Here is a 15,919-nt window from a genome sequence, read left to right as displayed (position 1 = left end):
TGTTTGGCATGGTCAATAAGCCCAGATTCGGGGTTAGACATTTCTAGTGTTGTATAGATTTTCTGGAGGAAACTATTGACTATGGACTATTTGATAAAATAATCGATAGATTAATTGTTAGAAAAATAGTTATGAGTGGCAGCCCTAATAAACAGTGTCTTTGAGATTCTCTGTCCTCACAGTGGAGCTCATATTCATTCTTTGTACTGAATAATAAACAATGTAATATTTATTTGACATACTTACTGTAAATATTTGCTGAAATAGGAAAATCTAACTAAAATCTGTGGTATTTCACACCTGTTTCAACGATGAAAATACCAAATATCTGAATAACATGTATGGCTATTGTGATTTCATTTCAGCTGCTCTGCTAGGTTCTTGAGAAGCCGTTTTATTTATTTTCCGAAAAATGGAACTCTGAGCATTCACTGTTACATTCACAGTTTACTGCTACACACTGGCCACACACACCATGCTGAAAGCTTCCAATGAGGCTGTGCTACTTTGTTATTGCGACAATATTTCCATTTGGCTTCATTTTGTCCTTTATTGTATTGACTGAAGCCAAAGTGTTCCCACAAGAGCAACTTGACAATCTTTTTTGTGTATCAGCTCTTTCTTATCGGCACAAGCCCTCACCTGCATTTCTACGTCTGAGTCGTTTGATCTGTCAGTGAGACTGGACATGGATGCTTGCTTACAACTACTAGTGGAACAATTCTGATTCCACTTGAAATTAACCTAGAAAGTCTGACTTGTGTGTTTCAGCCTGTAAAGTTAGGTTCTTTGTTTTACTTTGGGGTAGGCAGCAGCCTGTAAATGTGTATTAAGGTCAATAAAGAACATTTTTAACCTATCCTTAAACATTGAGTGTTACCATTTAGAGCGTTCAGTTATGCTATGTTATCTTAATTCAGTGATTTTCAGAATCAAACTGAATACATGCAGTTTATTTGTTTTGAAGTCCATCTGTCAGGGTAACTGAAAATCAACCTTTTTAGATTTGATTTTACATGTTTAAAGCCACACGTTATTAACTTCAGAAACTGAAGTCTAATTTAGTTTTTTGCCTAATAAAAAACAGTTTTTAGCTGTCCTACATTGCATTTTAGGGCTCTCTGCCTGCCTAGATTTCCACTTCCTTACACATGTTCCTTACATTCAGTCTGAAAACATATAAAAACATACAAATGTGTAACAGCAGAAGTCTTTTGTGATGTGTCTGTTTAGGGAAAGGATTTTCTACCTGCAGAAGATAGCCATGTAACATTTTTTACCAGATGGGGGAGCCAGTCTATTTACTTTGAGACAGTATTTGTGGTTTTAGTTCTCCCAGGTCTTCACTCTACACTGCCTCCTCACTCCTGTAAAACATTAAAGCAATGGGCATTCTTCATCTGGGCGCATTGCTGATGATGTGGAGTGGATCTTTTCTTGATTATTTCATCTGTCATAAAGTGTCCGATTAAGAAATATTGAAGCCAATTTGCGGTGCTAATATTGTTAGTGGGAACCGGCTCAACACCCACTGAAATTAATTATTTATCTTGTGCACAATGTTTATTCCATTGCCAACTTCTATTTTTAGTGCCCTTTTCAATTGGTTGATACAGTTTTTTAGATTGTGGTCGAATAAGATTTAAAGATTTAGTTTTTCCAGATAAATTTCTTCTTAGTGCTGAGAATAAAGCGACTGTTTAAGCCAATATTTTCTACAATGACATGGTTAAATATATATTAATACATTAAACTTCTGTGAAAAGATTATAATGTGAATAAATACAGACAAAAATATATAATCTAACAATAACATTTGAAATAATACATTTTTATAAGTCACTATTGAAGATTCATTCGTCCTGCTTATTTTTTTATTCTGCCAGTCTTTATCACCATATTTGTCTTTTTTCCAAAGTCTATTTTTATTTTGCACTATTTCCATCAGTGATGTCCAATTTGAATTCATATTGCCACTTTTCAACACAAAGCATTTGTCTCTTTGTCTCTTAATCAAAATGAATAGGGCATTCTCATTGAACATACTGGTCCTCTATACAATAAAGGGCAAGGTTTGATTTTGTATGTCTGTTTTTCTGCAACAACCGAAAATGAAGCGGGGGTGGTACTAAGCCGTATGACGGGGTGGGGGGGGCAATAATTATATTTTCTTTATCTCTCCAGCTACTACGGGTCAAAGCCACTCACTCTGTGCTTCTCAGAACATCTGGGAAGATGAATAAAAACTGATGTTAAAATTATGTAAACGTTGGCTTTAATACACTTGTTAATACACTCCTAAGCACTTGGTACTCTCCTTTGACTCCTCTCTCTCTCTCGCTCTGATCCTCTCCTCCACCAGCACCTTCCACTTGTGGTTGAGAACTAGGCCTACAGTCCGTCCTGACACATTAACCGTATCTCGTCAGTAACATGAATTAACTTTTTTTCCCACATTAGAAGCACTAATGATGTCTGCACTCACGATTCTGTACATGATGTTCACCAACTGGAGAGTAAGTAAGGTAAAAATATCACGGCAGCCAAGTCAAGTTGCTTGCCTTACTCTGTGGAGCCACCAGCTCTGCTGTCATTACTAATAAATATAGTAATATAGTAAATAAAGTAATGATAAGCAGCTGATGAATGTGACTTTCTATGAATGTACCTAACGATACATAGCAGCCAAAAAACGTACTGTTAGCGTTAGCCTTTCTTAGGCAGATGTTTGCTGGGGCTAACCCCCTTCACTTTTCTGGCAGTTGGGGAAACAGCATACAACTTTTCTTGGTCTTGAAGCTGCAGCATTTATTAACTGACACACTGCAGCCCATACTGTACATTTACTGCCATACTGACAAATTACTTCTAACGTTTTCCTCTGCTCCGCTCACATTCTCTGCTTCACTGTTACTTTTCTGCCGGTGGCTTCTTAGACACTGCCCTATTCCCTAAAGGAGCTACGGTACTCTAATGTTACCTTTTATATAGATGTCCTTTGAAAAATAAGGAGAGGGTTAGGATTAGATGCAATAGTCAATAACTCAAAACAATTCCAAGTTAATGTTGGGTATTGTTGTGCCCACACAGTGAGTGAGTGAAAATCATTAGTAGCCTGTTGATATTCATGATTGTGTGGTGCACCGCTGCTGAGTGAATATAGGGGAAACACTGTGTGTTATGTTGAATTTACTTACAGACATTACCCAGCCTTAGCTGGGAAAGGATGGAAGCCTTACCTGAACCTTTCCATTCTCCACTTGTTTCTTGCGTTGTCGCTCACTCAACTGTGAAATGAGCTTGGTTGGTTTCAGGTCATTCAGGTTCATGTATAGAAGCAAAAACTAAATGAAATACTTTAGGGATGAATAATTGTCATAGTTTCAATAAATGTTTGCTCTGTGAATTAATCTGCAATATGCCACTCTCAGGCATTCATATCTTGCCTCTAGTGTCTGTCCTCAGGTCAGCTCATGCCCTCTTGAGACTGGCAACCAATGAGAGAATGACAAATAACATTCATAACAAATTCTGTGACAAAATGTGGTTTTCATTTTACCCCTTAGATGGTAACTAACTGTGTTACATTTAGATTTAACCCGCTTTTTAAACAGTGTCGATATTGGACAAGTCTGCAAAACCTTGGGTGTGTTGTTTTTAAATGAATTATTCCAATTATATTTGTAAATGGCAATTACAGCTTGCTTAAGATGTGGTTGCACGTCAAACCACCCTCCTACAATGGCACTGAACACAAGCATGTAGAATCTTAAGTATGAACAAAATTACTTTTTTTTTTACAGGACTGAGTTAAGAAATATGCCAGCCAACATCTTACTTTCTTTGTAATTAAATGACTTCAGTGCCATAATATATACTACTGAAATTCCACATGTATAAGTACATTATTTATCGTTATCATACTCACCTTCTTTTTTTTCTAGTGTATGACAAGCAAGGGTTCCTTCTGAAGCTGGATGGTAGCCTGTGAGTATACAGTTTACTGTTTATACAAGTTCCACTTCCCAATCAAAGTCTAGGATCTAAGCCTTTGGGGCATGTTTTTAGACACGGTATCAATGATGGCATAACATCAATGATCATTCCTTCATGTCTACAGGCCTTTGGAGCTGATCTACAAGTACGGCAATCTCAGTGAGGGTGCCTGCAAGCCTGGTTTTGCAGCTGCCAAGATGACTGCCATTTATCCAAAGTAAGAATACATACCATATGTTGTATTTAAGTGAGTTTGTAGCATTTTAGACATCAAACTTAATTGTCAGATACATTGTGATCAGTGAGACCCTGTTGTTGCCATTGCAGACTCATGCAACCATGCTTGTGTTCTTCTAGAGCATGATCTAATCTGTTAGGTAACTTACTTAAGATGGATTTATACTGGATACAAGGGGTTAACAGAAGTGCCATCAAAGGTACCTACAGCAGAGTTGTTGATTTACAGATGAGAGGCGGATTTCACCAAGTGATATCACCTCACAAAGCAAAATGCATGTGTTATCAGCCCATATAATGCCTTATATTGCCCAATCTTTAATTTACTGAAACAGAGCGATATTTTCAGAATTTATTTCATTGTATTTTGTTACTGAATAGGAGACTACTATTCAGCCTATTGCCTGGCTTGCATTGCGCCCCAACCCAATGCCTGCTCCTGCAGATGGTAGGCCCACAGGGAGGTGGTTCCGTCTAATTTCTTCAGGCAGTGCACAGCTGGGCCCCATGGGCCAAGGCCCGGTCACCAGATGCTTGCTGGCGTCCCTAACCCTAACCCTAATGCAGTGTGATGATCATGGTGAGCAGGTTTCCAGTATTAATCTCTCTGTTAGAGAGAGACTGAAGATCAGGAAAGACATGTGTCTTAATCTTCCTTTAAGAGAAAAATGGCTCAAACCTTAAAGGGGACATATTATGCTCCTTTTCAACAAGTTCAAATAAGTCTCCGACGTCCCCAAAGCATGTCTTTGAAGTTTCTTGCTAAAAAAATCCACTCCGATCCTATATTTCAGCATGCCTGTAAACCCCTCTGTTTCAGCCCTGTTCAGAACAGGCTGTTTCTGTGTCTGTTGCATTAAATGCAAATGAGCTGTGCCTGACCACGCCCCTCTCCAGAAGGGGATGCGGCTTGGGCTTCTGGCGCCATGCTCTAATGTTTACGGTGCCGGTGACTAGCGACCTGGCGTCGGAAGCGCTTTGGTTCAACCACACGACTTTTATCCAGAATCTGAGCCAGAGGGAGAGGCTGCTGAAGAAGTTCAAACTCTACAACTGCAGCAGGACGTTTCTGAATGGTTGGTAACCAATTTTGTGTATTTTGACTTTACATTTTCAGTTTGTTGATGTGTGCTGGCACACAGTTACTAACATGTAGCTAGGTAGCTAATGCTAACTGTTACTGTCTCGTCATTACTGGGAGCTCTTTTGGTAAATAAGCACTATTGTGAATTGTGTAATGTAGTTATCTGTCATGCTTCATTAGATATACTTTTACAGTCTATGAAAATGTTTGTTGACTGAGGACTGCTACAGGTGTTCAATGTCAATACTAGTCAGATATTTTAATAGATGCTGACAAAGTAAATCATTTTGATTTTTATTATTTTTTCTCCATGTTTTGAGCAGAGGTGCTCATCTTCCTTTATGTAGTAAATTTATTTTGTGCATTACAATAAAAGCTGAAAATCAGCATAAACATGTCTGACAGCAACATTAATCTTTATTCAAAGACTAAACTGTGCAGTTTTCTACACTACACTGTTGTCAAGCTGCATGCAATAAGTGACATGTTATAAATGACCTATGTTATATGCGCTTGATATGTAAACAAGCTTACTTCTTACCCACCTTAGCTCCACTGTCTGTCAGTTTTTGAATTTCATAAGCTTTATATTTTGGTGAATGTTACCATTTTTCTCTATATGTTGGATAGGTGCTCCTGTGGAAACTGTGCAACCATGCCCACAGAAGCTGAGAATATCTGCTGCTAGGAGATACCACAGGTAGCATTCTCACTGGACAAAGTAATCAGTAATTTGTTTCGATTACATTTATAATAAACCATAGCATTTACCATTTGTAATTCACTGTAGGTTACCAGATGGCTATGGGAGATCGAGGAAGATTTACCATGTATGGTAGACCGTCCTGGGTTGGAGCCGCTCTGCCTCAATGTGTACTCCCTCCAGAATGCCTTCAACATATACCGCACTGACTATGGTACTTTACGGTTGAGAGGAATACACCAGTGTGTTGTGCTTCTTTGTAAAAACATAGTTTCAATCTAAATAAAAGATGTTAGGCAGTCTTGTTTTACTTCAGTGCACATAATTTTACAATGGTAATAACACACCACAAATGGAGTAACACACCCTCAAATAAATTAGTTTAGCTGCTCTTTGATTTGTAAAGGTTTTCTATCTGCAGATAGTGTGCATATAATATATGAATTGATATATGAGTCATTTCTTTAGTAACGATCAAGAATTTATTTACATTAAATGAGGCACTTATAATCAGTGATAATAAAAAAGCTGTAGGATTCACTGGATCCATAAAATAAAATTGACATAGATATATGTTTGCAAGACTAAATGCCCTGTCCAGTTGTTTTAGTCAGTACAGGTATCTGGCCTACAGGAGCTTTACGGCCTGGTGCCGGGGCTTCCTCGGTCGCAGAATCTGGTTCGTCATTCCAGCCTGCCCAGTCCTACGCATCATTGCCGAGTTTCCTGACGCCACAGGCCAGTACGTGGGTTTTAGACTGGCCCATGATAGAACACATAGCTGGATATGACCTCCTCCTTCTCAGGCCGCTCGAACTGTGCAGTGAGGTCCTCTGGCCCTCAGCTTCTGTGTATGGTCCCAGGTCAAAAAAGACTTTTTCAAATATGAGGTCCATCACATTCCCTGTTTGATAAAACACAAAAGATTTTGTTTACATTTTTCACTTTTTTTTTGTTTTTTTTTACAAAACAATGACTGAAAGTCTGTTTCTAACTACCTCCTGACATTTTCTTTACTGTATTTGTTGTTGGTGGAACTGTCATAACATTATACGTGCAATACTTAATACAATGTGTACAAAACATTTTTTGGTTGAAAAATAAAATAATATAACACTTATAGATTGTCGGCTCAGTCATTACTCGTTTAGCTCTGCATTCTCCCTTCATGGCCTTTGGAAATTGGACCTTGAACAGTGGTTCACCTTCTTTTGTTTGGGCTTGTGGTCGGTCAGCATTTTCATTGTAGTTCATGGCAGCCAGGTAGAGTCTGGAGGTACAGTAAAGAGAAAATCAAAGATGTTAATGTTGACAGAAACCTTAGCCTACACACTCTCACAAGTTCTAAGTAACCACAGCTTCATTTACCTGCACAGCATTCCAAGACTGATAAATGACTGTTAGGTTTATCAAGAGTAGATGCACTTCAGATGGCTACAGACCTGTACTTCTGATGTGAGGCTGAAGAGTCCTCAAGGATAACTGTGTGCCTACAGTGGGTCAGTCTGGCATGCAACATCCCTTGTTGCAGGAAGCTGTATAGATGCACTTGATGTGCTGGCCTGAACAGAGGAAACAGAGGTTACACCAACATCTCCTCAAATGTGTAGTTATGGCAACAGCTGCAAGCAGTGCAAAAATGATAACAACAAATGCACTCAATTATGTGTAAATTGGGTTGTCAATAGCTTGTAAATGCTGCAAATAGCTCACTATATTTGCAAAACGCAAAAAATGTGTATTACAGACTATCCCCTTTCACATATCCCCTGTAACTGGTGTGCTTATCTAGATATTCCCCACAGCCACTGTATCTGTAAACATGATATAAACGTTAAAACAGCTATGGTAAGGCATGACTCTCAATACTAACTTTCACAGCACTAACAAACAAGCCCAGAGACCTATGCTAATCGCTGCAAAGCCTGTTTAGTCTGAATTTTACCGGCTTGACTTTGCAGACAGCTAAAACGCCTTTCAAGTGTGATAAAGTTAGCAGGTTGGCTTTAATCAACGTCACACAGCGATACCAAGCAGAAGAATTGCACCCGGCTATACCCGGCTGTGTGGACGAGGCAAAACGTTAGCCACATTAGCTGCCATGCTAACAACACACGCAACAGTGTGTACATACAGTAAAGCAACATAAAATGGTAAAACTTACAGCTCCCAAGTTTGAAGTTGGGTCTCGGACAGTCTCGCTACAACTCCTAAAGTGTCCATCAAAAATAAAATAAAACAAATCCACTGGGTCTTCAGATCGTCGGGCGTAGGGGGTAAAAAGACTTTTGTGTTGGTTTGTACAGTCAACAACCGAGCAACTAGCATGCATCGCTTGTACCTTTGACAAAGTTTTACCGGAGCCGGTGATGCGAGGGAATAAACGATAGCGGCTGCAAGGCGGACTCAGAAGGCGGACTCAGAAGGCGGAGCACACACCTAGCTCGGGGAGCGTCACCCACCTGGGGGGAGGTGTCATCTCCCTTCATGACGACATCAAGGGAAAATCTCCAATTGGCCTGTGAGCACACATTTTCTGAAAGGTGGTGCAAGCAAAAGACGGAGAGGATGGACTTTTCTCATGTTTGGGGGTTTGTAGACAGGCCGGGGACACATATTACTGATAGAAAACCATGGAAAAGTGCATTTTGCATAATATGTCCCCTTTCATTTATAATTTACTGAAAAGTGTCCAGCCCGATCACTAAAGTTTCAGGTGTGGGAGGTATGTAGTGCCAGTTGGACACCATTTTGATGGACATTTCTGTCAGACATCAGATTAACACTCTAGGCTGGCTGTGCAGCCAATGATTTTGGAACCTTAGCAAACTCTTTATGCTGCTGAGTAGTTTAATCTATACCAATGCATTTTATTTATTTATTGATTGTACGATTTGTGTGTAAAAGCTGAATTGGCTGTTGTTCATTTGAAATGAATTGGCATTGCATTTGTTGTCAGATTTACTGACAGATGCCCGAGGCATCTATTAATATTCCTCAGGCTTATTAGTGCCACGGGTGCTCAGCTCCGAGGCCCTCCTGTACAGCTAGAATAGCTGAGAGGAGTGCCTCTATTAATATTCCTTCGGGCTTATTATTATTCTTCCGCCAAATTTTGGCGCGTAACTCGTCCTGCAGCTTTGAGAAAACCCCGGTAGGGGAGGAGAGGAGAAGCTACTAGCCCTCTCTCGCTGTCACTTCTAGTCTCGTTGCTCTCCTCCCCAGTAATGTTAAATTTAGCACAGAAAAAAACATAATAGTGGTAATTTAAATAGCGGTTCATGGGATTTATTAACCCTCAGGGGTCCCTCTGTCCTTTTTTGGACATTTTCTTCACTTTTCTTTTTTGATTTGCTGATCATTTTGGCTGTGTTACAGCTGAAGGTATGGATTTCTGCAAGAAAGTGTCTTTTTTGACATATTTTTAAAATCTAATGTCAGTTACTGTTACAGGTGTATTATACACCTGTAACACATTTTGTACTCTCTGGGGTTCCTCGCGTCCAAAAAAGGACACACAAAGAAAATGCTATAAAATCATCAAATATCAATATTTTTTTCTGCTTTTTTTTTTTGCATACTTCTCTTAAACCACTTCAGTTCTGCTCAAACCTACCAAATGTTTATTAGTTTTCAGGATTGTAACCCTTTAAATGCCAGTTTGAAGACATGTTGCCTCTTGTTTTATTAAAAAAAAACAACACAGAATATGAGATATTTCCCACATAATACATGATGGAGGGATGTGACATTGTTTTATATCAGAGTCTTTTATATCAAGACATTTCTCAAAACCAGAATATGATCAGGGTGACTTTTGAACACTGGAAATAAATCATTTACTCACCCCGGCAGTAGCCCCCGTGGCACTCAAAATTTCCCTGGAATTTTCTAGTTTTTCATGTAAATACAGCTGAAATCACAGCTCCATCTTTGTCTTTAACTTGTGTGTTTGTGATTTTGTCAGACAAAGGTTTCAAAATTAGAATTTAAGCAGCAGCAGAGCAGCAGCTTGGAAGAGACTGCTGGTTAACATTTACTCTTATTGGGCCACATTTCAGTCACTATTTCATATTTGTTCCGTTTTCTTACAGACACCATACGCAGTCCAGCCATATTTTAGGATTTGGCCTAGTCTTGTTTCTTCAGGAGTACTCACTTTGGTAACTCTGAACAATTGATGTGGTTAGCTGCACAGCTCCAACATCCTTACAGTTGCATTTAGGTGCCTCATGCCAACCATAGGGCAACCTTATGCTTGTGGTGCTCTGGAGAACTACCTAATTCACCTACTGTATTCTGAAAAACTGGCCTAAGTTTTCTCAGTCAAATAGTCTTATTTTATAGAAAGCTTTCTAAGCCCAGAGTGGTATGATAGAGGAAAGATCCCATTTCTGCCTCTGCATTATTGAAAACCACACCGTGAAAGCCCTACACCTGCTTATGTTTTTAGCACTATCTATAAAATAAGTCAGAAGATGCAACGGTCTGAATGGGCTCGTGTGTTGTGCAGATCTATTTTCGTCCTCTTCTGCTCTGTTGTTGTCCCTGTGCGTGAGAAAACCTCAGGCCGGTTCACTTTCCCACTTATTCTCTGAGCACCAGAGACACGCAACCCTCCAACCCATCATGACCTTCAGATAGCAGCCTTAATGAAGTTTGTTCACAGAGTCCAGATTGTAACCTGTTAAAATAACAAAAGTGAATTTTCCTCAGGAGAAAGGAATGACCTTGACCCACTTATTCTGCTGTCTTTGCTCAGCTGGTAATGCAGCTGACAGAACTGGCCATGAGCTCTGAAAGAGATGCAGTCATTCATAAAGTCCTGTTGCTTCAAAAGAAACATGAACCTTTCTTTACCTTGCTTCTGTTCTTTCTGTATCCTGACTAGGAATGTAAACGATTAGTCAGCTGAATGAAGCTAAATAAACCTTGCTACCCTCGCTAGTCAGCACCACAAATACAGTTGGTTAAACTAATTATTAAAGTTTTTTTAATGTACAACGCTGGTTATCTGTTGCATCTAAGATGTTATGCAGCTTCCCACCACTAGCTGGACGGTAGCCCCCCTCTCCCTCTGCTAATATCCAGTTATTGTAAACAAGCAAACAGATGGAAAGGGGAACAGATGACACTTTGTAACACCAAGGCAGTGTTTTGATCTAGAAAAAGAAAATTAGCTTGTATGTCGGCTGTGTCACAATAAACTGGCCTATAACCACTCGACCAGAGCAATGTGTAACCACATGCAGCACAGGCATGTGGATGTTAAGGCAAGAAGGCTGCATGCACTGCTAACGTTAGCCACACTCATACGCTTTTTCACCAAAATTAGCGGGCATAAGCAGATTTTTTAAACACGGGTAAACCCTAGAGAGGACACACACAATGTTACCACATGCTGTTACAGAGCGCACACACACTAACACATGCAGATGCAGCAGGGGAGAAACAGTGAGCTGCTAGCTGCTGTGTAAACTGGTAAAACATATCTGTCACATCTCATCCTCAGGTTGGTGCTCCTGTAAGTGTCAGAGCCTGAGATGCTTTGATCGGTGATTGTGTGTTTTTAAAACTTATCTTGAAGCTGAAGGTCAGTCTTTCATCCGAGAGCGCAGTGTGGCTGCAGTGTTTCTGTGCTGGACAGGTGACAGGTGTCTTTACAATGTCTGTGCTCTGAATGACGTTACAGCAGGAAAAGGGATGAAAATTAGTGAGTTCACCAGGGTGTTGTGCTTAAATTAATACTGATCGGAACTGATAAATACCGAGTCATTTGACCCAGATATGAATGCTGATTGTTCCCCATTCCATTTAAGCCAGATGTTAGCGGGTCTTAGCACATTTTCTGACCAGTGGGAAATGGGCTTCAGCGAACCAATATGACCCGCAGTGATCTTTCTTGGTCAAGAAAGATAACTCAGCTCAATTTTCGAGTAGTCGAACAGTTTGAATTTAAATTTCTGTTTAATCACATGGAAATTAGTTGTTAGGAACATCTCTACTCCTGACTATCACATTCAAAAGAGAATAATAAAAAATATTTGCTTTATTAAAAGGAATTAAAAAAAATATTTATTATTTGAAATATATTCATTTCCTTATTTTAATTGAATAATTTTCATGTTTTTAAAACATTTAAACCACAGTCTTTAACTTCTGCCTGTAGGGGTCTCTCAATCAAAACAATAACAAAAGGCAGCATTGGGTGACATTGTGAAGTAGTGTGGGATTATGGGAGTTGTTGTCTTCACCACCATCACCGTAAACTCCTCCTGGTTTGGATTCCTTCAGTGTCAGTGGTTCAGGATGTTTTTGCCTGGAGCTGAATTATCTGCACAGGTCTCATCTCCAGACAGGTGATAATAACCAGTAAAAGCCTGAATAAAGGTGGGACTGCCGCTAGCCTTTGTTTGTATTGTTTTTAAGATAATCTACGATCCAGATATTCAGGAGGTTTTTACCAGCAGCTGAATTATATGCAGAAGTGTCTGAAAAAAGCAGTTTCAAGTCAAAAATCAAGTGTTTCATGGCTGCTGTTATGTGGACACAGGATGTCGAGATGGGGCTGGGACCTGAGACTGAGACATTTCTCAGAGCTCTGCAGTTGGGAAGGTGTTCTTCGGCTAACATGACTCATCCTTTTGCCTCGACATTCAATGGTCATTATGACCAAACAGTTCAGACAACAGGAAATTTCTCCGGGCAGTCACATCTTTGTCTCCATGTTCAGTTTGAAATGTAGTCTGGCTTTTTATGGCAGTTTTGGAACAGTGTCTTCTTCCTTGCTGAGTAGCCTTTCAGGTTATGTTGATATAGGACTGTTTTACTGTTGTACCTGACTCCTCCAGCATCTTCACAAGGTCATCTGCTCTTGTTCTGGGATTGATTTGCACTTTTCATCTCTAGGAGACAGAACATGTCTTCTTCCTGATGGACTGACACCTGCATGGTCACATGGTGTTTACTTGTGTACTATTTTCTGTACAGATGAACATGGAACCTTCAGGTGTTGATAAAATTACTTCCATAGATAAACCAGACTTGTGGAGGTTCTGACAATCTTGGCCTTCTTTTGATTTTCTGATGTCGTTCAAAGACAAACTGTTGAAGGCAACCTCCACTGAACTGTTAGTTAGCCTATCAGAAGCTTCTAAAGCCTTGAAGCCTGGAATTATCCAAGCAGTTAAAAGCCACATTGAACATAGTGTATGTAAATTTATGACCCACTGGAATTGTGATCTAGTGCAAAACAAACCGCCGGTAAAGAAGTGTTGGAAAAATGACTTGTGTCATGAATAAAGCGGATCATGACCTTACCGACTAACTGAAACTATAGTTTTTAACTTGAAATCTGTGGAGTGGTTAAAAATTCGTTTTAATGACTTTAGCCTCAGTGTCTGTAAACTTCTGACTTGAACTGTAGCTCTTGCTGTATCTAAGTACAACCTCTCGTGTAGACTGAAGACTCATAGTCTTGTGACTTTGATTACATTAGTAACTTTTATCTATTATTTTTATTTTTTGTTCCATTTTTCTCTGAAATGTCTTTGATACTTACATTACAGATGGTTATTGTTGGGGCTGATTGGTCATAGCCTACAGGAAGTCTACAGGAACTTGCCACATTTCAAAAATACATATGGCATGAATGAAAAGGTGAGCAGGAGTTGACCGTTTTTCCTCCAGTCCCCTTTTTGCAATGTTACACTTTTGTAATCTGTGTTCTGCTTGTTAAACAGATGTTTCATAGATTACTTGCACTGTCTCCAACACTAGTGGGTTTTGTTGCAGCGAGAGCAGTGTTGTACATTGTCATGTAACCACAAAAGAGAACTGCACAATAAACTAAATATTACCCTAAAACATGTTTTCCACTCTTCTAATGCAACGCCTTTGTTTCTTCAGTGAAATACATATTGTAACTAATTTGTAACCAATCCCCAAAGAACCAGACTTCAGGGGGGAAACTATGTATACAACTTTACCAATTCGATCATTGATTTGTTTCACTAAATGACCAATTTTTTGAAACTCTATAGGATAACATTTGTAAAGTGGTGAAGTGGTTTCAGATCACAGAATATATCAGTATTTATTCAGTTTCAGCAAAATTTGAATGAACTTTGAATGCTAATAGTTTCTTTTGCCCTTATCGTTGTAGGTATGTGTTTTTGCAGATTATAATGTAAGTTTATTTCTTTTATTTCACTTATGATTTGGGGAAATAAATTCCTTTCTCTCTGATTTAGGGGAACTGAACCAACTGCATTTGTCACAGGAGCAGTCCGTCAAAACACCATCAAACAATAAAACAATATGGAAACAGAAAGGCAAGATACATCATTAGTAGCTGATTTCTTAAGTGTTTTCAGGAAAGTTTTGCCTTTAGTTATTTTTGTAAAGCTTCCAGCATTCACTGATTAGCAGCTGCTATGTTTAGCCAAATCAGACCTCATTTAAGTTCATTACGTGATATCACACATGAAAAGAGACAAGCTGCCAAAGCTGCAGGGGTTGACTTGGTTAAAGAAACAGTTTCCTTTAGACTCATGGTTCTTCTACAGAAAAATCCTGTTTGGGTTTCCAAAATTTGACACACATTTAAGTATTTAAAGCCAAGTTTATTTTTTTTGAACAAGTGGTTTTAACAAGGAGTTGATGCACTTTCTGATTCATTTTGAGTATTTTTCCATTGAAAGGACAGTTTCTTTAATTTGAAGAGTATTTTGAAACAATGTGCCAGTCCTGACAAAAGCTCTTCATACTCAGTTGCCCTCCAGTATTCCAGGAAAGTCAGGCTTCAGGAAATTCTCTTATCTCTCTATGAAAATGTGATTTTCAAAAATAACATAGTTGCTGTCTATTTTCATATTTTTGCTTTTATATTTTATACAAGAGTGCAATAAAGACAGATATAGATACAAATTCATGTTTGATTTGTCATGTGTCACACAGGGATCTTCACAAAATGCACACTCACATGTACATACATCCAGTAGATACATGTAGAGTTGTGCTTAAACAAGAAGCTCAGCTATGTCCATGTTCATTAAGGCCTATTTCCCCAAATTGGAGACAGATGTGAGGATTAAATAGAGCATAACATGTCTAACACTGTGAAGCAACAAACTAACAGAATACTGTTTTATATGCTGTTATAACCAACTAAAATGATTTAGGACCCAAAAGCAGAACATAACTCAGTGGTGCATGTAGATTGGATTTTATTGTTAAGAGTTGTAAGCTTGGTTTGGACTGGACGAAGGCTCTGGGGGTCTGGCAGGTGAGGAATGCTGGAGCAGAGGTCAGGACTGAAGGCTGCTGGGCTGAAGAGGTGGCAGCTGTCAGGGAAGGATGGAAGCGGAGCTGAGGCAGGCAGACAGGAGATGAATGATCCTAAAGCACAAGGAGAGTGAGGTTAGACTTGGAAGCAAACGCCCATTTACAAAGAGGCCTAGATGTGGACCACTCCGGAAGACTGAATAATCTGGCAAAGAGAAATACTGCTGGGCTGACGAGATGATGGAACTCAGGTGTGCAGGCTGCAGCAGTCAGGAGAAGGAGTGGAGTGGAGGAGCTGGAGGGAATGCCACACTCTAAGACACACAGGCACAAAAACAGGGAGAAAGAGAGAGAGACAACACAGAAAACACAAGGGAAGGGGAAAAACAGTGGAGGCAAAAGGAGAGAGGGGAGCACACCAGGAGCCCAGACCAGGACCATGACATATGCAGTTTTGAGCACACCTTCCTTATTATTACACAGTGGTGTTCATGTAGAGTGAATCATCATCTTAATTGTTCACATACAGCTTCATGTCCTTGATTGTTATTGCTAGTGTATATCTGCATGAAGTAGGGTTGGCTGATCTATCATCGCCCTGTAAAATTGCCGGT

General features: G+C 39.5%; 1 protein-coding gene across 1 annotated transcript in view; it reads left to right on the top strand.

Moving 5' to 3' along the window:
• st3gal3a (ST3 beta-galactoside alpha-2,3-sialyltransferase 3a) overlaps positions 1 to 15,919 on the top strand; it is a 58,661-nt gene that overhangs the window by 6,773 nt on the left and 35,969 nt on the right. Inside the window, exons 3-4 of the mRNA XM_056378213.1 lie at positions 3,945 to 3,987; positions 4,121 to 4,213. Coding sequence (XP_056234188.1) covers positions 3,945 to 3,987; positions 4,121 to 4,213 — 136 coding nt within the window. The remainder of the gene's footprint in view (positions 1 to 3,944; positions 3,988 to 4,120; positions 4,214 to 15,919) is intronic.

The sequence above is a fragment of the Seriola aureovittata genome, chromosome 6 (assembly GCF_021018895.1).
Source record: "Seriola aureovittata isolate HTS-2021-v1 ecotype China chromosome 6, ASM2101889v1, whole genome shotgun sequence".
Classification (NCBI taxonomy): Eukaryota; Metazoa; Chordata; class Actinopteri; order Carangiformes; family Carangidae; genus Seriola; species Seriola aureovittata.
This window is presented reverse-complemented; position numbering and strand designations above follow the sequence as displayed.